The sequence below is a fragment of the Apodemus sylvaticus genome, chromosome 19 (genome assembly GCF_947179515.1).
Source record: "Apodemus sylvaticus chromosome 19, mApoSyl1.1, whole genome shotgun sequence".
Classification (NCBI taxonomy): Eukaryota; Metazoa; Chordata; class Mammalia; order Rodentia; family Muridae; genus Apodemus; species Apodemus sylvaticus.
This window is the reverse complement of record NC_067490.1, coordinates 9,611,870-9,635,014: the sequence shown is the minus strand read 5'-3', so window position 1 is coordinate 9,635,014 and position 23,145 is coordinate 9,611,870. Positions and strand designations below refer to the sequence as shown.

General features: G+C 55.6%; 1 protein-coding gene across 1 annotated transcript; it reads right to left on the bottom strand.

Moving 5' to 3' along the window:
* Nucleotides 1-1,753: 1,753 nt before the first annotated feature.
* Nucleotides 1,754-23,015, bottom strand: Pfkl (phosphofructokinase, liver type). The gene is made up of 22 exons (XM_052164242.1): nucleotides 22,869-23,015; nucleotides 18,725-18,798; nucleotides 15,133-15,210; nucleotides 14,394-14,583; nucleotides 13,784-13,949; nucleotides 13,226-13,270; nucleotides 12,924-13,032; nucleotides 10,838-10,933; nucleotides 9,657-9,749; nucleotides 8,553-8,678; nucleotides 7,765-7,829; nucleotides 7,098-7,161; nucleotides 6,172-6,318; nucleotides 5,818-5,888; nucleotides 5,078-5,165; nucleotides 4,506-4,658; nucleotides 3,949-4,113; nucleotides 3,709-3,770; nucleotides 3,377-3,488; nucleotides 2,705-2,804; nucleotides 2,516-2,621; nucleotides 1,754-2,205 (listed from the first exon to the last, which is right to left on the bottom strand). The coding sequence occupies exons 1-22, from the start codon at nucleotides 22,951-22,953 to the stop codon at nucleotides 2,058-2,060; spliced, it is 2,343 nt and encodes a 780-aa protein (XP_052020202.1). The 5' UTR covers nucleotides 22,954-23,015; the 3' UTR covers nucleotides 1,754-2,057.
* Between the last annotated feature and the right edge of the window lie 130 nt (nucleotides 23,016-23,145).

Genomic DNA, 23,145 nt, shown 5'->3' with positions numbered 1-23,145 from the left:
CCCCATTGCAGAACACCTGTGTATGCAGACACCCAGACTGAGCAAGCAGCCAGGTGGGTGCTGCTCTAACCTTCAGATATCCGACTACAGCCTGCGGTGTCCCCAGACCCTGAGCTGCTTTGGATGGAGGAAGAACACACTGACAGTTGTGGACGTTGATGGTGACTCGGGAACAAGCACAGGTGTCCCCTGCAGTCCTGAGCCTGTCAATTAAGAACCTGAAGAATTAGTAAGAGGCCTCACAATGGCCTATGAAGCTATTTCCAGGAAGGCTTAGCTGGGGGGCGGGGGAAGGCCCTCTCTAGGCACTGCCTCTCCTGGCAGGCAGTCCAGATAATATCAGGGCCAAGCAAAAGGCAGTGCTGCCTGCCAGCCCTTTTCGCCGCTGTCACCACCCTCTGCTGACGTCAGAAGCCCCACCTCTGACTTTCCAGTGTGGACTGAAGATCCCCTGGCCCTCAGCACCAGAATGGAACTGCTGTGAATTTAGCAGCTCCCTGGCTCCCAGCCTCCCCAGCAAGCAGAGTACCACTTACTGGTGTGGTCTGGATAAAAATGGCCCCCACAGGCCCATAGGGAGTGTCACTACTGGGAGGTGTGGCCTTGTTGGAGGAAGCGTGCTACTGTGGGGTGGGCTTTGAGGTCTCAGAAGCTCCAGCCAGGCCCAGTAGCTCACTGTGTCTTCCTGCTGCCTGCAGATCCAGATGGGGAACTCTCAGTTACCTCTCCAGCACCATGCCTGCCTGCACACCGCCATGTTTCCCGCCATGATGAGTAACGGGCTGAACCTCTGAACTGTACGTCAGCCCCAATGAAATGTTTTCCTTTATAAGAGCTGCTATGGCCACAGTGTCTATTCACAGCAGTAAAACCCTAAGACAGTTAGGCTACTGAATACATTTGTGTAAGCCAGTCTGGCGACGAACGCACTTTTACAATATGTGTGTGTGTGTGTGTGTGTGTGTGTGTATGTGTGTGTGTTCCACTGGTCCTGTTTCTCTAGAGCCCTAATATACAGGCTTTGTTGCCACATGCCCAAGACCGAACCCTCCATGTACAGTGATGACACTTAGCACTCCAGGACTCTGCTCCCAGCAGCTTTGGGGGCTCCACCCAGATGAAGCATCTGGGTACATGGCCCGGGGTACCCCCACATCAGCTTTACAGTGACCCATGGGGAGACTCCTGCCCAGGGAAACCACCGCCCCAATGTGGCCTGCCTCTGTGACAAAGCCAGAGTCACAGCTCTTGACCTCCATACACCGAGAGACCAGAAACAGCCTCCACCTATTGTAAATATTGTAAAGACCCAGGCACTGCGGAGGATGGACCCAGCAGTGGCTCACGCAAGAAACCCTGATAAGTGGCTTAGAGGGGGATCTGAGGTGGAGTCGGCCAGGGCTCAGCCCTTCACAGACGGCTCTGAGGAGCCAGCCTCCAGGCCTCGAGAACCTCCTGGGGGTCAGCAACCAGCTAAGACCACTATACCGACAATGACAGTCCCCCTCCAGGACCAGGCCATCGCCCACAGGCCGAGACCCCAGCCATCCGGGGGCAGGTATGGGGCCCACACAAGGCTCAGTAGCTCTCCTTAGCCCTTCAGGCAGAGCTAAGGACTCCGCTCCCCCCAGTCCCTTCCCAGGAGGGTTCCCTAAACTCCAGTCTTGTAGAATAGCCATGGGTAAGGTTTGCACCAGAGTCCTGAGGATCCTCTCCCTGGACTCCTCAGATCATGCTGTCTCGGCGACCATGCTCTAGACGGGTGACTTTATTTCTAAAAAACGTGAGGCTCTTTCCAGCCGTGTGGTGAGGCAGCCAGCTGGCCAGTGAGGGAGAGACAATGTGGAAGGTCTGACTGTTAAGGTGGAGGCCCCACAGGCGCTCTGTCCTTGCAGGGCAGGAGGAGAGCTAGGGGAGGAACCCCAGAGCAGCACAGTAGACCCTACATCTCTCAGCCCGCCATGGGCTCCGAGTTCCATGCGAGTCCCCCTCGGTGCTGGGATCGGTGGCTAGGAGGGAGAGGATCCGGGAAAGCAGGACCAGTGGTGACGGTAAGCTCAGAAACCCTTGTCTATGCTCAGGGTGCGGCGTGTGACGTGCTCCAGCTCCCCAGAGACGTAGTCCGCCATGCTGATGCGGTAGTGTGCTAACATCTTCAGCATCAGCCGCAGATTCAGCCACCACTGCTCCCGGGGCATCCGGTGCCTGAGCAGGTCAAGGTTGGAGAGTTACAGAAGCGCATCCCACAATCCCTTAAATCCTGAATACCTAGCCGTCACCATGACCAGGGTATACAGGGTACCTCTGGGTACCCCATTCCTCTGGCTGGTGGTGAGGGGAAATGCTTCTGAGGTAGACTCAGATGCAAGAGTCACAAACCCTTCCCAGACTGCCCTGCGCTGGCCATAGAACACAAGGATAAGATTGTTTTTAAAAGCCTGTTGGGGACCCTATCCAAGAAAGTTCTGGGCCTCCCAGGGTTCACACTTCTCCACCCAGCTCCAAAAGGACTTACTCAAAATCAGTCTCTTTCTTCAGTTCTGTGACTGGACTAAAGGCCACCACCTTCTTCCGCAAGCCGATCACACAGGCTGAATCCGGAGCATTGGCAAACACCCGCCCTATGGGGACAGGTACATGGTCTGCAAGTCCCAGCCTCCAGATACCCCGAGAGAACCAGGCCCGGCCAGCCCACCCCACCTACCTTTACGGTAGACATCGCGTAGCTTCTCTGACATCCACAGCATGGCCTTCACCCCCAGTTTGGTCCCATAGTTCCGGTCGAAGGGGGTTGGCGCACCACCCTGGAAACAAGACACAACCATGTCCCTGGAACTAGACACAAAGGGGGTCCTGGCCACATGAGTCACGTCTCCACGTCTCCTTGCAATGAGCATAACTACCTGAGGGCCTCAAAGCGCCGCCTAGAAGCCATCCCAGAGGCTAGAAATGACATCCAGGCCACAGGATCCACAGAAAATGGCCCCACCCCAGGCCTCCTGAGAGCCACCAGGAGAGAGTACTTGGCAGGGAGGAGATAGTCACAGAACGACAGGGGCTTGGGCCACCTCCCAGTAGAGGAGGTCTCAGTCCAGAGCTCAAATGCCAGGTTTGGGTCTCAGCCCCACCCCATCTCAAAAGATGGGCCTCAGTCCCCCCCCCCTCTCTCTCTCCATGGAAGAGAAATGGGAACAGTCAGTACCCCAGAGTACTGGAGAATTAAAAAAACAAAAACAAAAAACCTTCTTAGGACCATACGCGAAGCCCTTCCCTCAAGGGTCCTCCCAAGAGCCCCAAAGAAGAAAATGTAGGTGGAGATGGGAACCCCTGGCAGATGATTACCACAGGGGCCAGGGGATCACCCTCAGGGCTGTACCTGCTGCAAGTGGCCCAGCACATTGGTCCTACAGTCGAACACACCCCTGCCTTCCGAGGAGTACAGGTTGTATAGGAACTCTGTGGTGTAGTGTTCGTGACACTTCTCGTTCCTGTGGAGACACACAAGAATGTCAGGGCTGTCCCAAGTCTGGCCCCGCCCCCGCCCCGCCCCGCCCTCCAAGCCAGACACTGGTAGTGTGGGATAGGTGATAAGGTCTGGCCCTGCCCCTGCCCCGCCCCCAGGCCAGATACAGGTACAATGGGATAGGCCACAGGGCAGCAACTCCCAGTCCCTGAGCCCGCTCTGCCCATCACCCACAGCAGCCTCACCGGAGCACCAGGCCCCGCTGGATGTCTGTCTTCATCTTCTCTGTCATATGCTCCACATTGGCCTGGGAAAGAAAGGCGGTAAGCTAAGAGGTGGGCAGACCAGACCAGACCCAGCCGCCTCAGGCAAGGGCGAGGCCATGACGCTAAAACACACTCCTTAAAAACTGGAACTTAATTACCCATTAAGGGCTAGTCAGACTCATGGGTAGCTGCAGAGCACAGGGGCGGGGCTGGGCTCACCTTTAAGTCGTGGATGTTGAAAGGGTCCTCAAAGACGTAGGCGGCATCGGCGCCCACGGCAATGCCGGTCACAGTGGCCAGGTAGCCACAGTAGCCCCCCATGGTCTCTACAATGAACACACGGCGCTTTGTCCCCGAGGCTGACTGCTTGATGCGGTCACAACTCTGGAGGGATCAAGGGGACGGTCAGAGCCCAGGATGGCGGCTCACTACAATAATCCCAGTTAGTCAGGACGTTGAGGTAAGTTCAAGGCCAGCCTGGGCTAAGTAGTGGGTTCTAATCTAGCCTAGGCTATAGAATTCGGGGAGGACAGTTAGAACCCTGTGTCCATCCTTCCCAGTCCCCACAGGCCATAGGACACTGCTACAAAGGACCCACGACAGGATCTCAAGGCAACAGCAACTACATTCAGTACCAAGGGCTCCCCCAATACGCATGACTGCTGGACAGGACGGAGCCTGGGCCACCTCCGCTGGGACTACACACACCCAAGGGCTGGGAGACCCACTAAGCAACCAGCACAAGCGGCCTGACTACACTCTCCGGAACACCTCACCTCCATTGCAGCGTTGACAGCTGTGTCCGAGCCCAGGCTGAAGTCAGTGCCAGGCACGTTGTTGCTGATGGTGGCTGGTATGACGCACATGACGATGCAGAGTTCCTCGTAGCGCCCCCGAGCCTCCACCAGCTGCAGCACACCCTCATAGGCCTGCAGTGGGGGGGGGGGGGAGCAGGAAGGGAAGGGAGGCAGGGGTCAGTGAGGCAGGGTTCCACCAGGGCTGGGGAGCCATCTTGCCTGCCCTGTTGATGACTATGTCTGGTACTGGGTTAACACAATCTACTCCCACCCAGGGGCTGGATGAGATGCCTGGATAGAGTGATAGCATTGCTCTGAAAAGCAGGGTCCCAGTGAGGACCAGAGGATTGCAGCCAAGCTCCTTCATTCAGACCCACCCATGACCCATGTTCATGTCTGTCATGTGGCGAGGGCTCACCAAGCACCAGGGCACACCATCAGCAAGCCCCGCCCCCCGACTTGCTCCCCCTTCCTCTGAGGGCCGCCCTAGCCCAAAGTCCATGTTTGAGGCCACACCTGTGACCCCATGACCCAGGATGAGAAAGCCTCACCTCAAAGCCACCAATGACCAGCAGGGCGTGGATGTTATAGGTTCGGAGATTCTCCACAATGGCCTCCAGGTGGGGCTTGGGCAGTGTCCTGCGGTTAGAGACACATCAGCCTGGACAGGTACACACAACTCACAGAACCAGAGCGCATTTCATCTCAGAAAAATGTGTGGCTCGGTCTTTGGCGGAGGCAGAGATCGATCAGTCACCAGACGGCCTCTCCGTGGCTCCATGTGGAATAGAGAAATGGATGCCTGGATGCTGGCATGTGAGAGGCCCAGGCACATACGTACCTAACAACCTCACTGGGCACCGTCTAGCAATGGCCAGGCCTCTGCCTGTCTACTCTGGGTATCCCTCTGGCTGAGGTGGTCACAGGAAGGGGCACTCTCTCCAGCCTTTACAGCCCCACAGATTTGTGGACAACTTCCCACCATCACACAACGTGGCCGTCCATAACCACCCCAGGCCAACTCTGTGGAGAATCTTGAACCTAAGACCACCAGGCCTTGGGATAAAAACCACAGCCCACAGGCAGAAGGAACAGCCCATCTCTCCTGAGGGACACCTCTGCTCCAGCTGCCCTCCCTCCCACTGGGCGTCCCCACAGGGCAGGGAAGGCATGAGATATTGGCAGTTCATGAGACCTCTGCCCAGCTGAGCTGGGAGGTCCAGGGCTGAAGGCCTAGAGTCTGTCTGTCTGTCCCATCAGCTGGGCTGTGCACCATCTAGTAACTACTCACCTCTTGGTCCCCAGCATCGAGCCACCGCGACCCAGCCAGCCTGCCACATCATGCCAGCCCACTTCTTGCACCTACAGGAAGTCCATGAATTTAGGAAGGTGGCCTGAGGTCTGTCTCACCAGCAACTCCTCAGGCAGGTAAGAGACCCTGTCAGAGCTGGCCATCACCTCAAATAAGGGGCCGGGGTGTCAAGTTTGCTTAAGGAAGACAGAGCCCCACAGTTTCCACACCCAGAGCAGCCAGGCCTTCCCCAAGGGCTATCATGTTTCTGCATGTGCCTGAACTGGACTGTTCTGTGTACACATCCTCACACACCACCTGCATCACCACGACGACGACGACGACGACACCTACCTGACCCTTGGCCAGGCCCTCAAAGCCGTCATGCACAACGTACACCGTGTGTCCCTCGGAGATGCCAGTGCGCACCGCAGAGCGCACAGCTGCATTCATGCCGGCAGCTGGAGCCCCCACATTCAGAATGGCCAGGGAGAAGTTGGACTTCAGAAAGAGACAGGACGGAAATGTAAGTCACGGGGCCAGGCAGATCCCCGGCCAGCCTGGATGCTAGCCACCACGTCAGCTCCCTTATATACAGAGTAATATAGCTGTCCTGCGCATTTCAGAACTTTCCAGAAAGTTCTGGGAAAGACTAGATGAGAAGGTTCCAGTCCTTACATCGCCTGGCATAAGTAGACACCATGTGACAGCCAGGCTCACAAGCACAGCCTGATGGGCTGGGTCAATAGCTGAGTCCGAGTCCTCCAGCATTAGCCAACCTTGGATAGGAATGGCTACACTGTACCAAGAACAGGAGCACTGGCTTTGGTGTTATGATGATACAAAGCGCTATATCCATAGGCTGTATGAGTCAGTATGCCAGCTCAGAGTATCTGAGTGGGACCCTGTCCTGGTCCCTGGAGTAGCAGGAACCAGCCCTTCCTCTAGAGATATCTTTCCCCAGGGTCTCAACTATAAGGGAACAGCTCAACACACCAGTCCCTCCCTGTATGTCACATATCAGGGGCAATTCATTCAACAGTCCTTGGGAAGCACTAGATCGTGTTGTAGCTGGGCCCTGTAACCACATGCAAAGCTGAGTACAGGCTAAGACCTAAGGCAGGAGGATGGAGCTCCTGCTGTGCCCTCCCCAGCCCCAAACTTGGAACAAACGCAGCACCCCAGGAGGCAGCCGGCAGGGTAGCAGCAAGGAGGCAGAAGGAAGCGGGAAGATGGCGGAACTACCTCATTGCACCTGCAGGCTCTGCCCTCTTCCTTACCTTCTCCTTAGACACCTTCTGGTGGGCGAGGAGCTTGTAAATTTTCCAGTTGTTCTCGAAGCTCCTGGAAAGGAAGAAGACCGTGCAGTTCCCAGGCCCCGCGCCATCCCTCCAGCCACACATAGCTACAAACTCAGTGAGGCGCGAGGCCGGCCGCTCATCCGTCAGAACGGCACATGGGCATCATCACGCATTGTGACTCTGGGAGCTCAGAGGTTTCTCAGCACGGGACCAGAATGCAGATCAAAACCAGGCAGGTCCTGTGCAGTCAGCCTGTCTTACTGCTACATCCCACCTGGGCATCTTCACTAGCCACGTGAGATCCAGCAGGACACAAGGGTGTGTTTTCCCAGATGACAAAACCCCATGGCCTGAGCATCCGACCAGAATATGCACTGGGCTTCAGGGCCAGGTAAGTGTATCTGCAAGGGGTGGTCCCCAATGCACCAAGGACCAGAGTCCACATACCTGCTGCCCACCACCCCTGTCCTCCAGTAAGGCCCACAGCATCCAAAGCTACACCTCCCTCCCTCCCCTCAGCTCCTCCAAGAGTGGGTACTAGTACAGAGCACAGAGGGGAATGCGGCCCAGAACCTCCAGAGCATTGTCCTCGATCCACGCTCACCCCAACCTCCCCACTGCCAGAAACGATGGCTACCCTCCTCACCTGCCACGGAGCTGGATGGCCTCGTCAAACCGCTTCTCGTCCATGGCCTTCTGCACATCCTTTGTCTTAAAGATAAAAGAGATCCGGGCTGTGGGAAGGCCAGACTGCACACGCTGGCACAGCCTTCTGAGCTCAAGGAGGGACTCTTGGCGACCCCGTCGTGCCACAAGCCCAGTTTTCAGGAGGCCCAAGTGGCCCCCAAGCATGAGTCCTCCCCGCCTAGCAACAAACCAGTCCTGTGGTTCCCCGAGCTCCAAGCCCCTCAGAGCCTTGGAAATGAGAGTGCCCCCCCAACCCCATCTCCCAGGCCCACAACTAATACCCAACATGGCCTGAAGCAAAGCTAGGCGTGGTGGGGCCTCCCTCCTGCTCCACAGCCCAGCATTCCAGACACCCCAGTTTATCTCTAGCCACAGAGGCCCCAAACCTGAGCCAAAGCCAGCATCTCCCTGTTTGGCCTCACCCATATACCTTGTCCTAAAGTCCCTGCTGTGACTACCCCACCTGCCAGAGCCTTACCCTTCCTTTCTGTCCCATGCGAATCCCAAATACCTAGTCCCCGACCCAACATCAGCCACTGCCCCCAGGAAGCTGAGATCTTGCTCCCCCAGCCCCTCATAACATTTGTCCACCCCTCTGGCCAACTTCTGGCTTTCTGAGGCCTGGCAATCCCTTCCTCTCCTACTGCCACCCTTGCCCCCCATTCCTATCATAAACACATAAGCAGTGGGGCTTGGAGGTGGGGGGCCTGAGAGGCAAGGGTTCTTCTGGAAGCAGGCCATACTCACCACTTGTACACACTCCATGAGAGGCAGCCGCACAGACTGGTTCCCGGAGAGGCTGACCACACAGGCCGGCGTGTCAGGCGTGGCCTCCAGCAGCGCCATCACGGCCTCCATACCCATCTTGCTACTCTGCTCAGGAGAGAGGGCATCGTGGTTCAGGGCTGGCACAGCCCGCTTTGCTGTACACAGGTGCACCAACTTGTCTGCTTGTTCTGCAAACCAACACAGGCCCCCTGCCGATGCACACACCCCCTACCCTCCACCCCCGGCTTTCTGAGCAGGTCCCACACTGGCCCAGATCATGATAACATGACACGATCAATAATCACAACAGCCAACCAGGCTCCATCTCCCGCCAGAGTCCCCACAGCCTGGCTGGTGGGCCTGGTGAGACAACGTGCCCAAGGTCTCTCAGACTGAAAGTGTCTACTAGGGCTCCAGGGTTCTTCCTACAACACCCTCACTGGGAGCCTCATAGGTCGCTCTCCTGATGAACATGGGCTGACAGGCTAGGACAACTAAAATGCCAAGAACTGTGCCACAGGGGACAGACCACAGTGGCAGGCTCTGACACAGCAGAGAAAACAGGCAGTCAAAGATGAAGGACTCATGAAAGACCTACTCCTTGAGCAGGTGTCCCTTGGCTCACCCCGTAGACTTCTAGGCTCAGAACTGGCATAAAAATGTTGGCACTCTGGCGAGAGCCAAACTATAATAAGCTGTCCGTTGTCCCTGCCCAAGCAGCCTACCCTCCCACCAACATCGGGGCATTGGCATAGTGATCTCAGGACATTTTAGATCCTGGTGGGGTGGTATCAGCCTTGTGCCCAAGTCTTGGGCTCCCTTGGGCTCTTTAGAGACTAAAGTTTCATGTAGGGTGCAGAGAGGCCTAGATGACCCAGGGAGTCCCCTTCCCATGGGTTTGTGTCCAATTCTTCCATAGGTCTAAGAAGATGGTACATCGGGGCTCTTGGCAGAGCAAAGCAGATGTTGTATATACAAGGGCCAAGCCAGCCCAGTTCCTCAGTGCATGCACATGTATACACACACCCACACCCACACCCACAAAAACACACACACAGTCCCTGCAGAGGCTTATAAACATACCAGGATTCGGTCAAAGGCTGAGGGCGTCCCTCCTCGCTGTACATGACCCAGCACGGTCACTCGTGTATCGAAGCCCAGCCTCTGAACCACCAGCTATTCGCCAAAAGAGTAGAGGGTCTGTAGTTCCTGCAGTCCGGTTGTCCAGCCAGTCCCCCATGGTCCACCCATGTAGCCTTAGGTTTACAAACAGCCCTGAGGTTCCCCAGAACCAGCCTGAGAAACATGCCATGTTACCCAAGTGTGTGTGTGTGTGTGTGTGTGTGTGTGTGTGTGTGTGTGTGTGTCTCATGTGATTGTGTATGAATATGTGCGGATCATGTGATCATGTGAGTGTACTCGGAGGGTCCATGTATTTGTGCATGGAGAGGTGTATCCGTGCATGCAGGACTGGCTGTGTTTCATGGCCTGCCGCCCTGGCTATTCAGAGCTGAATGTAGTTTCTGGCCCCTCTGCTCAGTGTCTGCTGGACCTCTGTGACTCTGGGGGCCTCGTTACAGAGAGAACAGCAAAGAAGGCAGAGACCCAGCAGAGAATCAGAAGATATGGGAACACAATCACTGGCTGAGGGAGTGGGGGAAAGGTAGGGGCGCCAGGCAGGGGCTGTGTTTCCCCGAGGGATGCCCACCACTGCCACTGTCACCACCACCGCCATCACCAGAGGCTAAAGTTCTTCACGGTCCCAACTTATGCTTTAGTTCCTTTAGTTTTGTTTTGAGATAAAATTTCATTATGTAGCCAGGGCCGGCCTAGAATCTGTACGGGTGCCAGGCTGGCCCAGAACTCACATTCCTTCTGCCTCAGCCTCCCTAGTATGGGATTACAGGTGTGCAACACATCTGGCAGCTCCACGCTGTTAAGTGCTGAGTCTGGAGCGGAGGGGGGACACTCTATCACTGGGAGAGCTGACAGACCTAACACTGGGGTGCTGAGGGGGCCCCCACCAGACACACACCCAGACTGAATAAAGTGAGGACCCAACGGGCTGGTTGGGCTCACAATATGGAGGGACCAGACCTGAATCCTCAGCTTCTCTGGAGATCCCAGCCAGCCAACCGCACAACTGGCAATGTCCCAGGGCCTGACTTTTGCCCAGGGAGGGGCCAACCCAGGAAAACCAGGACCAGCACCTATCTTCAGGAGATGCCCCTGGAGCCAGAGGACCCAACCTGCCCCATACTCACGTCCTTCACATAGCTGGATGAGATGGGTTTTCCATGCCGGTCGATGGCTCCCTCTGCGATGATGATGATGTTCAGTCGAGATCCCCGACTCCGAGTCTATCAGAGAAGAGAGACTGGGCTCAGTCTCCAGCCAAGGACCACCTGGGGTCTCACTGCACGTAGCCACAGGGGCCAGCACGCCTCACTGGGGTCTAGGACACTGCATCTATAACCCACTTGAGCAAGGTGCGCTTATTGCCCCCTCTGAAAGACGAAAAGAGATCTGGAGTACATGGCGGAGCTGAGGCCAGCCAGCTAGGACCCTACTGTCCCCACTGGGGGCAACAAGCAATAGGCTAGGTAGTGAAGGCAGGGGTGAGCAGGTACTGGATAGGGTGTCTGCTGGGGCACACTAAAAATAGCCATTCCTGTAGTTAGCTAACCAAGGACCCCCAGGTCCCATCTCAAGTGATTTCTGCATCCTTCAATGGGGTCCCCCCACCAATGGCAACCACCAGCCAGAGGTTCCAGGACATACTCTATCCAGGAACTAGTGGGAGGCCAACAGATAGCACAGGGACCCATAAGGCCCAACACCAGCTCTCTGTAAGTATGACAGTGCCACTGCTGACCCAACCATCACGGAGCACTTTCACACCTATGCGACCTCCCTCCAAGGTCAGACAGACAGACAGACAGACTGACTGACTGACAGGCTTTCATGAGAATTGTTGTGCCACACAAGCCTCCAAGGCAGCAATGACAACCCCCCCCCCCAACCAGAGCCTCCGTAGGGACCGGGTGGAAGCAGCTAGTGAGAGTCCCAAGGCTGGCCCAGAATTTGCGTGGCGCCTGGGCTGGCATAGAACTCATCTTCCTCCTGCCTCAGGGGCAGCTTGTGAATGGCCCAGGTGTAGTAGAGGGAAAGAGAGGGCTTTGTGGAAGGGGTAGGGGATGCTGGCAGGGAGCCCGGCCTCCAGGCCAAGGTTGTGGGTGGAACGTAAGAGCCAGGGCTCCTCCCCTCCCTCAACGGTGTGTGAGCAACAGACGAGGCAGAGATGTCTTCAGGAAGAAGCTGAAGCTCCCAGAGGCGGGCGACCGACAGAGCCAAGTATGTAGGCCCCAGGTGCTCAGGCCCCACTTGGCAATGCAGCCTCTATCCAGAGGCAACTAGGCCCTGTCCACCTCCATCCTGCCTGTAGCTTCACTTGGGAAGGTTCTAGAAACAGGTCATGACCCCAAGAAGCTCTACTGCCTGGATAGGAGGCACAGCCTTAAGGAGGAGGTGCTACCTTCCCTGGGGTGGGGAAGCTCTGGTGTGCCCTGGGGCTGGTCACACGGTGCCACCTCTCCTTCAGAACCCAGGCTTCTCAGAATATAGAAATAAAAGAGCCAGATTCACTGGGCAGGCAGGTTGAGCGGATGAGTGGTCTCTGGGGCCTCTGCAGGGCAGGGTTTACCTACTTTTGTCAGAATCACCTCAGTTTTGTCCCAAGTAGCCTGCTCCAGACCAAAGGACCAGCTACTTCCCCCAGCTGTCTTAGAGCCACCTCTCCTACCAGACACACCATTTCTCGATTCCCGATAGAGACCACCAGCAGACACTTCTAGACACTTCTATCCTGGATTAGAACCCACCACCCTCACAGGAGCACAGACCCAGTAGACAAGCAGCTAGCCCCTAGACCCTCCACCTACCCTTCGGGCCTTTACATGGTTACCTCTCTTACAGGGCCCTTGGGCTCTGGGCCCTAGCTTACGAATGAGGCCACCTCTCAGAGGTTAAGACCTAAAGCCAGCACTCCAAGAAACAAATTCACCATGCTGCCTGCATTGGCCACAGAGATGAACCCAGATCGTGGTCTGAACATCTCCACTGTCTGCCCACAGTGAGTAGGACCACGGGACTGTCTAGTTACCAGTCCTATGACACTCACCTGGGCACACCCAGCAGTCAGCAACATGACCCTCACACAGGCAGGAGCAGGCAATAGCCAGCACTACGACCCTCCTCGGACCCCAGAGGGAACGGACAGATGCTGCGAACCAGTAAGGGAAGAGCAAGTCCCAGGGACACCTGCCTCTGAGATTCTGAGCGGCCACTCACCTCACCCAGCCTCTCACACATGAAGTTCTCCCAGCCATCCTCAGGGGGCGCTTCAGGGATGAATAGCCAATCAGCCCCAGAGGCCAGTGCAGACACCAGCGCCAGGTACCTGGAGGAGCAGAGGAGCCAGCCTGCTCAGGGCCTCCTCCCTGTCTCTCCCTGCTGCCTGACGGGGCTCCCTCATATTCATAACATTAAATGATCAACTAGTACATGCCAGACACTATGTGTCCCCACCCCACTGTCCCCAACAGCCCCCAAGCACCCCACCTCTCTCTGCTGACAAGCATAGACCTCCTCACCCGCAGTGCCGTCCCATCACCTCCAACACAAAGGTCCTCTGATGGCTGTGGAGAAGAAAAAGGGTGTAAGATAGCAAAGCCAGGTCTTGGGAGCCACAGATTTTAACCCACCACACTAGACCAAGAAGACAGGGGTACTGAAAAAGGACAATGCCTATCTCCTCATGCCCTGGACTGCCTACACCCTGAGCTAGGAAACACCCACCAGTCTTCCAGACAGCTCTCAATCATCTTGAGAGCCTGGCACTGACCCAGACTAGGTGATCCCTGGCTGCAGCCCAAGAGCCCCCTTCAGGTGAACCACCACCGTGAAATGTGGCAGCTCTGACAGCTGGGGTGCACTGCTAATGCCCCACTGACACCTGAAGGGATGGGAGCTGACCACCAGCATCTCCTCTAGCAGGAGGCACGGGCCTAGAAGCCATCCGCTGAGGATACGGCCTCCAGCATCCACGGCCCCTGCAGTGGGCAGCCCCCAGGAAGCCAACTTCACTGCCAGGAGGGCACAGAGATCCCCCCCCCCCGAAGTCATGTAGTTAAGCATGGGTCCTCACTCACCTTTGGGCAGTGGTGGTAATGGCGTCGATGACCTCCATAATGCGGTGCAGGGCTGAGTCTGTGCCGATGGTCATGTCAGTGCCACAGAAGTCGTTATCGATGGAACCCACCAGACCAGCAATGCTCAAGTGTGCGTAGTTCTGAGCTGTGGACTCTGAGATCTTGCCTGTGTCAGAGCAGCAAAGGCTAGATGAGGACCATGACCCGGCCAGCTGCTTCCACCTCCACATCTTTCTCTGCCTCATCCACCATCTATCTATAAGAAGGAGTACTGCCCAGCAAGGGGCCTCCAGGTTCCGCAACGGAGGCACCTTCCACACAGCAACCTCGGGACTTCAGATCTAATGTCATCCAAGCCATAGCTACACCTCTGCAAATAGATGTCTACGCCCTACATCAGACTCTCTCTAGAAGCAGTTTACAAGCAAGACTACCACACAGCTGGGAGCATGCTGTGCGGGTACCACCTGGCCTTCTCCAGGCCAGAAGTCATAACCTCATGCTGACCTCACTACCTGTAGACTCTACCACACCGGGAGCTGTTCTGGAGCGGACTTTAACCTCCGGCCACCTCCAGAGCCAGGTAAGAGCCAGCTCCGCACAGACCCACCTGCCTTCACCAACTCCTCCAGCAAGCCACCCCACTCGTTGCGGAAGATGTTGGCCCCCGTGAGGCTGCCGTCCCCACCGATGACACACAGGTTGGTGATGCCGTGTTGGAGCAGGTTGTAGGCTGCTGCCAGGCGCCCTTCCCTCGTAGTGAAGGCCTTACAGCGGGCACTGCCAATAATGGTGCCGCCCTGCATGGAAGAAACAAGGGCCTTCAGGTAGAGTGGCAATAGGTCTCTGGAGGCATCAGAGAGATGCCATTGCTGGATGAGGTGGACCCCAGAGAATTAGATAGGGGAGAAGTCTCTGGAATCTTGTATAGCTCTTCCCACACCCTGGTCTTTCTCCTTGAGTCCAAAGCCTTGGGGAGTTTCCACAAGTCTTAAAACTAGAAAGCACATCCCATCCCCTTCCCCCCACACACACACACACTCATACACATCCCACACACCCACCAGGCAGAACAGAACCTTCCCTGTCTTCACTGGCAGCCTCCCTAGTCTAGACTACTGTGTCTGTGTCTGTTTGTGTCTGTGTGTGTGTGTGTGTGTGTGTGTGTGTGTGTGTGTGTATGTGTGTGTATGCACGCGTGTGTCTTTCTGTCTGTCATTTCTACATGTCTCTGTGTGTCTGTGTGCCCATGAGATCTCTGCACTGGAATGCCTCTGTGCGCGGGTGCGCGCCCACACATGCTCACACGCTCTCAGGGCGGGAAGGAGCCACCTGGCTTCGAGCCTCACCAGCTGGATGATGTTAGAAACACTGAGCCAGTTGGCTGGCTTGATGTTCTCGCCTCCTTCCACAAGGCCCTCGTAGCCCTGCAAGCAAAGGAGAACATTTGCGATAGCAGCCCCATGGGGGACAGAAGCACTGTGCAAGCAGGTTCAAGGGGCCCCAACAGCAAGCCCTGCCACTCGCAGGCCCAGCATCCTACATGGGACTCGGAGCATGCCTGCTCTACATGCCCAAGAGTCTGCTTATTACAGAGGAAAGCTCACAGTATGGTTCCAGCAGACACCCAAAGACTGTCCCCAAGCTGAACTCATGTCATTGTACCCAAGTCAGAGAGTCAAGGCCAGGACAGAGAGGCCCCTAGGGAAGGCTGATGTCCTTCAAAGATCTGCCCAGTGTGAGTGGTGGAAATGACCCAGTTGTGGCCTAAGGGGACTATAAGTATGCCTTGCTTCGAGACAGCATAGCATGACACCCTCCCTACCCATGCGCATATGTAGCGCCTAGTTTCAAAGGCAGAAGTCAGGCTGTCAGGAACACACAACACATGCATCTCCTCATGGGAGCATGCACATGCTTTGGATGGCTTGTCCCACACGCAAGGGAGAACTCACAAGTCCCATGGATTCATGGGCAACCACAGAAAACAATGTCCTGTGTGTCCCCAGGTATTTGTGGCCAATTCTTCACCCCAGAGCAAAGCAATGGAAATTCAGGGTGCTGCCCCCCACAGGAACAGATAGCAACAATCTCCATCCTGGAGGTTTTGGACTGGATCCTAATGGAGATTTAACTTGGCTCCTTCACAAACCTCTGCTGTTGCTCATCAGACAGCAAGGTGCCAGCCCAGTGCCTCTACCACACTGTGGCGGCTGCCTGTGGGTTTTGTACAAGATAGGCATAGGATATGGGTATTTGGTAAAGGCCACAACAAGATGGGTGCCCTCCAACTCGAAGCTCCGAAGAGGGGGGGCACCAGGGAGAAAGGACGTTCATACTTAGCCTGCGCTGTCCAACTCAGCTCTTCTCCGTGCTCCTCCCTAGCTCTTCCCTGTGCTCCTCCCTAGCTACATGGCAGGGCCCCAGAGGGTGGGCAGTGAATGGTCAGCTCAGGCCACAGCAGCCATACAGCAGCTCTGCTTTCAGCCCTGGAATCTAACCAGAAGGTTCTAAGGAACCCCAGGTAGACAAGGCACCCCAGAGTCTGGGAACTAAGTACCTCTCCTAGTTCTGGCCAGGCCAATGGTAGCTCCCCTGGCCACTTAAGACCTCTAGCCATGACAGGGAGAACTAAGACCATTAACGTGCAAGTCCAAAGACTTCAGACACCAGTGCTGAAAAACAGAATCACTCGAGAGTCAAATGTAATTCCTGAAATAAGCCGGATCTGCAGAGATGCGGAAAGGTCAGACTGTCTGGAAGCTAATCACTGTACCTGGCCTCGCTTTAGCTCCTGGAAACAGCCATTCTTTGCCCATCCCAGAGTCAGAACTAACAACTGTGTCTAATAGATAACAGACCTTTTGAAATCTATTAACTTAGCAGACCACTAGTTTCCTTCCACTGACCCTAAAGCTAAGGGTGTCATCAAATTGCATCTGGGCCCTTTAGAAAAGCATCCTGGCATGCTGTAACTGCCTCTCTGATATACCCAGCAACATAATTTAAAGTTGCCTTGGTTTACGAGTTTGTTCTGTTAAACAATAAAAACTTCGTAAAACCGCTTGCCCGTTGGAACATGGAATCTGGAGTAACTTAAATCTGTGTTTCTGGGTCATGGCACCTCAAACTTGGCTCCAGGATAAACTTTAAAGCAAAAGCTTGTTTGTTTGATTGTTGCATTGACATGACTCAAAACATGTCTGTCACCTATCAATGTCTCAAAGACATCAAGGAAAGAAAATCAGCTGCGCTCACTTCCGGCCAGGATGTTTGTTCTACAGCCTTGCACTTCCAACTCTACCCATTCACACTTACTCCTAAACTATACCCCTCATGAACCTCACTATTCCACCTCTAGACCTGTGTATTTCACTCTCAGCAATGGGACATGGAAAGCCACACAACCACTGTTAAAAAAAAAAAAATCCCTTGAGAAACCCACATCCACGTTCTCCCACGCTTCAGAGTGCCCCGTCCTGTTTTAAATGTCTTTATAACCCCATCTGCTTCACACTGGCTCTCTCTGAAATCCCTCTCAACTCGGAAGTCAGGAAATTTTGGTGCACGGAGGTCCCCGAGGGGGAAGGAAGGGCGTGGAGGCCCTGCAGCAGAGGAAGAGGAGCCATCTCTCTCCTTCTGACATCCTCAAAGCCAGGCACGGCTCCTCCTGTGGGTCTCTGAGCTAGCTCAAAGGTGCAGCCCCCATTTAGTTACATAGTCATTAAAGGACCACCTACTAGGAGATACGGGAGAACTCATTTCCCATTTAAGTTTTAATGAATTAATTCTTTTTTTTTTCTTTTTTGGTTTTTTTTTTTTTTTTTTTGGATTTTTTTCGAGACAGGGTTTCTCTGTATAGCCCTGGTCGTCCTGGAACTCACTCTGTAGACCAGGCTGGCCTCAAACTCAGAAATCCACCTGCCTCTGCCTCAGAGTGCTGGGATTACAGGCGTGCGCCACTACCCCCTGGCTAATTAATTAATTCTTAAAAGATTTTATTTTATTTATTTATTTATTTTTGAGACAGAGTTCCAGGCTTGTCCCTTAACTCACAGATATCCTCCTGCCTCTACAGTTGGAGTGCTGGGATTAGAGGCACTCACCACCCACACCTAGCTCTCAGTATTCCCATGGAATGGAAGAGGCTAGAATCCTGAGGAATGGGGCCTTATGGGTAGCTGGGACCCACCCAGCTCTCCCCCATCGGGAGCCCCCATATTCTCGGGTCACCAGCCACATCTGCCAGGCTCCTTCACCTCAGATCTCTGAGACTGGGGAGGTTTTTGCTGAGACTGAGGCTGAGACGCAGCAGGGTTTGCAAGGTTCTCCTCGCCACCCCCATCCAGCTTGAAGCCTGAACCGTACTCACACCCCCGCACCCCCAACTATCTCTCCCTACCGTACATCTGTAGAGCAGAAGGCTGGGTATGGTCCTGCTATAACTTGGGGCCAGGGCAAAGGGGCAAGGACACACCCAGCTGCAAGAGGGAGGGGCAGAGGCCCTACGGGAGGCTGAGCTGCAGTTGGATACATTGTGTATAAAAGGTGAATACAATATAACCTCAGGATAATACTAGGGAATTCAGCAGCCTGTGAGACAAGGAGACAAGACACACAGGGAGTGGGTGGCGAGAGAAAAAAGAAATTAGCTCACAGACTACAATGTCTATCCTGGCTGGTCTTCTAGTGACTGTGGGACAGAATCAGTGGGCACAAACCCCACAATGTGTTTCCATTCTGCAGATGTCTTGGCTCAATCCCCTCCCCCAGGCAACAGCCATTCTGTTAGTCCAGGTCCAGCCACCTGAGAGCTTTCAAGGTGACCAGAACAATGTGTTCCCTGCAGGAACAGGTTCCGTCGTACCTCGCCACAGGCCACCCCCACCCCCTTCCACCCCCTCCCCACCCCCACACCACCCCCTCCTCACCCGGACTTACCTCGTAGATGAGGAAGACTTTGGCCCCAACATATATGCCCATTCGGGTCACAGCCCTGACAGCAGCATTCATACCTGTGAGGGAGTCAGGACACGCCATCAGTCCAGGGAGGGAGAACTGGACCCTCCCATAGACCCCCAGTCCATTTCTAGTGGGCTCAGGGCCAGGATATCAGACTCCTTGCTTTAAACTCCTCTTGGAACACTTCCAAGAATGTGGAGGAGGATCGAGGCGGCCACTCTGCAGTGGGCCTGGTTTCCTTCCATTCTGGGCTCTGTTGCCTTATGCAGAGCTATAGGAAGGCCCTGGCCTCGGTCAGCAAAGAACCCCACTCTTACAGGCTCCCACAGCCAGGTGCTAGCCATGGGGCCTAGGCATGATAAATGGGGACCATAGGGCCCAGGCCTCTGCCGCTGCTGGCTAGTGTACAGAGCAGGAAGGCAGTTTAGGCATTGAAGACCATGCTGCCTCTCTGGCCTTATACCGTCCCCTGCACCTGTGCCTCAGCAAGCAGTTGAGCAGAGCACCAGGGGTCACTGACTGTACCTAGCTGTACCACCCACCCTGTGGCGTCCTACCCCAGACTGGAAATTCTACTTCTGCTCTGCCTCATGCCTTCCCAGGACCCACAGCAGGAAAAGTCACTGTTCCGGAAGTAGCAAATGCCTCCCGCTCCCTAAGCAGAAGGGAGGCAGTACTATTGCTGAGGCTGAGGCTGCAGGGAGCAGGGGACATCCCACACATCCAGAATGCTGAGCCCCAAGGCCCAGAAAGAAGAGTCCACAGCCAAGGCCGGGGCATGGGCTGCTAGCTCTCTATGTTCTCCCTTGGGTAAGGACCAGAGAGAAATGAGCTCAGTCAGTCTACAGCAACCACCATGCTCCCTTCCTCCCCTTAGTCTATGCCAGCAGGCCCAGAGGAGGGAGCCAGGGTCCCGGTGGGTGGGACAGGAGGCCTAGCACCTGAGATGCCAGAGACCAGGGACCCACTGTCCCACCCCTGACTGCAGGGGGAAGCCACAGACTCCTGGGAAGGCCAGTCTTAGCTGTCAAGAGTATCTTACCAGACAGGCTGGAGGGTGGGGGTGGGGTGGGGGTAGCACAGGGCAGTGTACAGCGTACCCCTCCCTTACACCCTAAAACAAAAGCCTACGCTGAGCCCTAGAAACAACACAGGTGCCAACCCAAGCACTCCAGAAAATAAGACAGCAGCTCTCATGGAGAGGGCTTCTTGTTAGAACAGGGCCCTGGGGGTTAGGGGTGGGGGGTGGGGGGGGACCTGGGAGCGCAGACACCCATAAGAAGACCATAAAAAAGTTGCCCTGGCAAACTCTGTCATCATTGAATCACTCTGTAGAGTTCCAATCACTGTGTTGGTGGCCTAAGAGTCTGGGGTTGAAGGACAGGGACACCCCTCAGCTTGATGCACCCAATGACTCTGTGCTCTGCCCTGAGGCCAGGGGGGCAGGGGATGGCCAGAGGGTGCAGCACGGTCTTCTGTGCTACTGTGTTTCTGCTGTGCATGCTAGACTGTGGCAGAGGTCTGGGCCCCACCCTCTGTGTGCCACTATCCCCACAATTCATTTTATAGCCCAGAACTCATAGCAATCCTCCTGCCACAGCCTCCCAATTACTGGGATTACAGGCCTGAGCCACCGCACCCAGCTAAAGGTCTTTTCAACTGCGCTTAAATTTGCTTTTCCTTCTCAGAAACGAACAGGGCAGAGGCCAGGCCCAATCAAAGAGCCATCAGCAGAGAGCAGGCATTGTCTGTTGGTCTGTCAGCGGATAGCCAGAGCCGCCCTGTGAAAAGCCAAAGGCTGGTTATGCATTTGCTGCAAAAATTACCTCAGAGACATGACCTTTGGGAAAACAAGGTGTTATAAGACACGGAGAGATGATCCTGGGCCTCCCAAAGTATTACTCATCAGCTAAAAGGCCTGTGTCCAATCCCAGACCCCCACAGTGCAGGCAGCTCACAACACAAACAGGAAACTGGTGTCTCCCATGACCACAGAGAAGACAGAACCACAGAGCAATTTAGGTACTGGGAAGAGACCGGAAGGATTGGCCAGAGTTGACCAGTGCCTCGGCCGGGATGGGACTGTGGTAAGCCAGGCTGGTTTGTTGCAGTTGTTTGGTTAATTGGTTTTTTGTTTTGCTTTGGGTTTTTTTTTTTTTCCTACCTGTACTCATTTTTAAACAAAGTCCTCCAATCAAACAGACATTGGTAAACAATAGCCCTCCCCAGGTCACTAACACGACTCTGGGCCAACAGGAAGGGAGAGAGACTCCAGGTCTGAAAAGGATGGGTCTTCCTGCCTGGCTCAAAGGAAAAAAGAAACCTTTTCATAGGCTGGAGGCAGGGTCAGGCCAAGTAGCTGGTCATCTCTAGCCAGGCTGGGACTGGCTCTAGACCCACATTGCCTTCTCTGGTGGAGGACTGGTGTTCACATGTTCAATGCATGCAGACGGGGCTCTGTGAGCACAGAGAAAACATGAGGAACCCAGCAGCTGACTGGGCACAGAAGCAGCACCAGCCTGGGGAACACACGCCCACAGGCAGCTTCCAGAATTTAGGCAACAGAAGGCTCCACTCTGCCCCATGCCAGCTGCTGCTGGTTGCCCACTGATACTGGCCCTACCCAAAGAGGACTCTGGGGAAACCTGTAGAGATCGTGCCCTAAAGTCAGAATGGAATTTGCCTACCCTTGCTTGACCAGGAAGGGCCTACTGCTTCTAGTTCCTCTGCCAGCCTCCAAAAGGAATGTCTGTCACCCCGGTGGCCCCCGCCCTGCAGCTGCACAGAGACCAGCAGGATCTCCTCACCCCAGAGACCACTCAATATCACCATCGCTCAGACACTGGGGCCTCCCTCGCTCAGACAGGAACCTGTGGTGGATGGAGCCATGCAAATGGGACTCAGGACTCTGCTGGCCTCACTGAAATGCCTATCCGATGGGTGAGGAGGGCCCAGCCAGGGCCTCTCTTGTGGTCCACTACCATAGGCGATTCTTCCACAGGTCCCTGGCCCAGTCTCAGTCCCAGCATGAGGCTGTATTCTAGGGTACAAGCTACAGCCACAGCCCTGAAAAAGGGTATGGTATGCTGCCTGCCAGCCTAGACCAGGCCCAGGGGACCCAATAGAGATTTGAGATTTCCAACACGCTGGGAGCCAGCATGACAATTTTTTTTTCCTGCTTTCCCCGGCTTGCAAGCCATGCTTGTAAGCGGTATCCATCCTGTGTCGTTCCCACCACTCTCTTAGGTAAGGGCTGGGCAGCCAGGAGCCTGCACTGGGGAGCATGTCTGTATTTCCTGAAATGTTTGGAAGGATAGGACCAGGTCCAACTGCAAGGCTCTGGGAAGCTAAGCCCCTTGAAGCCCCACGTGTCTTCCTCAGTCCTCAGCTGGGTAGGATTGTTATTTAGCTGGGCCCAGCTAGAACCAGAGACTTCCTACATCAGCAGTCAGCCCGCCTGGAACCAGGCTGAGGAGAGGGCAGAGCCCCCTCAAGTCCAGGCTTTCCCTAGCCTTACCAGGCCGAGCAGAGGCTGTGCCATGCGGTACTTGCTCTGTTAACAGCGGTGAGAAACACCTCAAAGTTCCCTACCCCCAACCCCCGCTCCATGCGCTCTTTTTCTCCACCTAAGTCTCCATCGAAGGGACAGGAAGCAGTCCAGGCGAAGGCGTGTGGGCAAACCTGCCTCACTCACACCCCATCCCAGTATAGAGAAGGTGGGAATCAGAGGCTGCACAGGGGAGGGTCCAGGGTCCCTAACACTTTCAAATTTCTGGGCTGTGAAACTTGGCCGGCTGCGCTCTCAGAGGTCCTGACACGTGTGGCCTAGAAAGGAACAGCCGTGTGCCCTAAGTCTGCGTGCTGCGCGGACACACCCCCAAGCCGGGCGGACCTAGGCAGCGCGAGGGCGGGGCGTGCCAAGGCCCGTGGCCTGCAGCACGTACGCCAGCGACCTGGGGCGGAGTCTGGGGACAGGGACCTGGAGCCGCGGTGCCCCGCAGGAGGTTAGCTGGCCACATATACCCAGGTCCCTAAGCGAGGGGCAGTGGACAAGCCCGATGGGTCCCGAGGACAGGCAGAAACCCCAAGATCCATCCGTAAACACGCCTTCGCACCCCATCACCTTGCGCATCACCGCCGCTGGTCAGCACTCCGATGGCCTTGCCAGCTCCCGACATCCGCAACTTCTCCAGGTCCACGGTAGCCATGGCGGCAGCGGAGACCAGGAGCCCGAGCTCCTCTCCCGCCGCTCTGCGTTCCGCGCCGCTGTCGCCTGTCCCCGCCCCGTGCCGCTTACCAGTGCGCCCGGTTCGTCCCGGCCCCGCCCCGGCTCCGCCCCCAGTGCAACGTTTGACTGACAGGGTAGCTCGGAGACCTGGTCGCCCCTCTAGTGGCTGCCG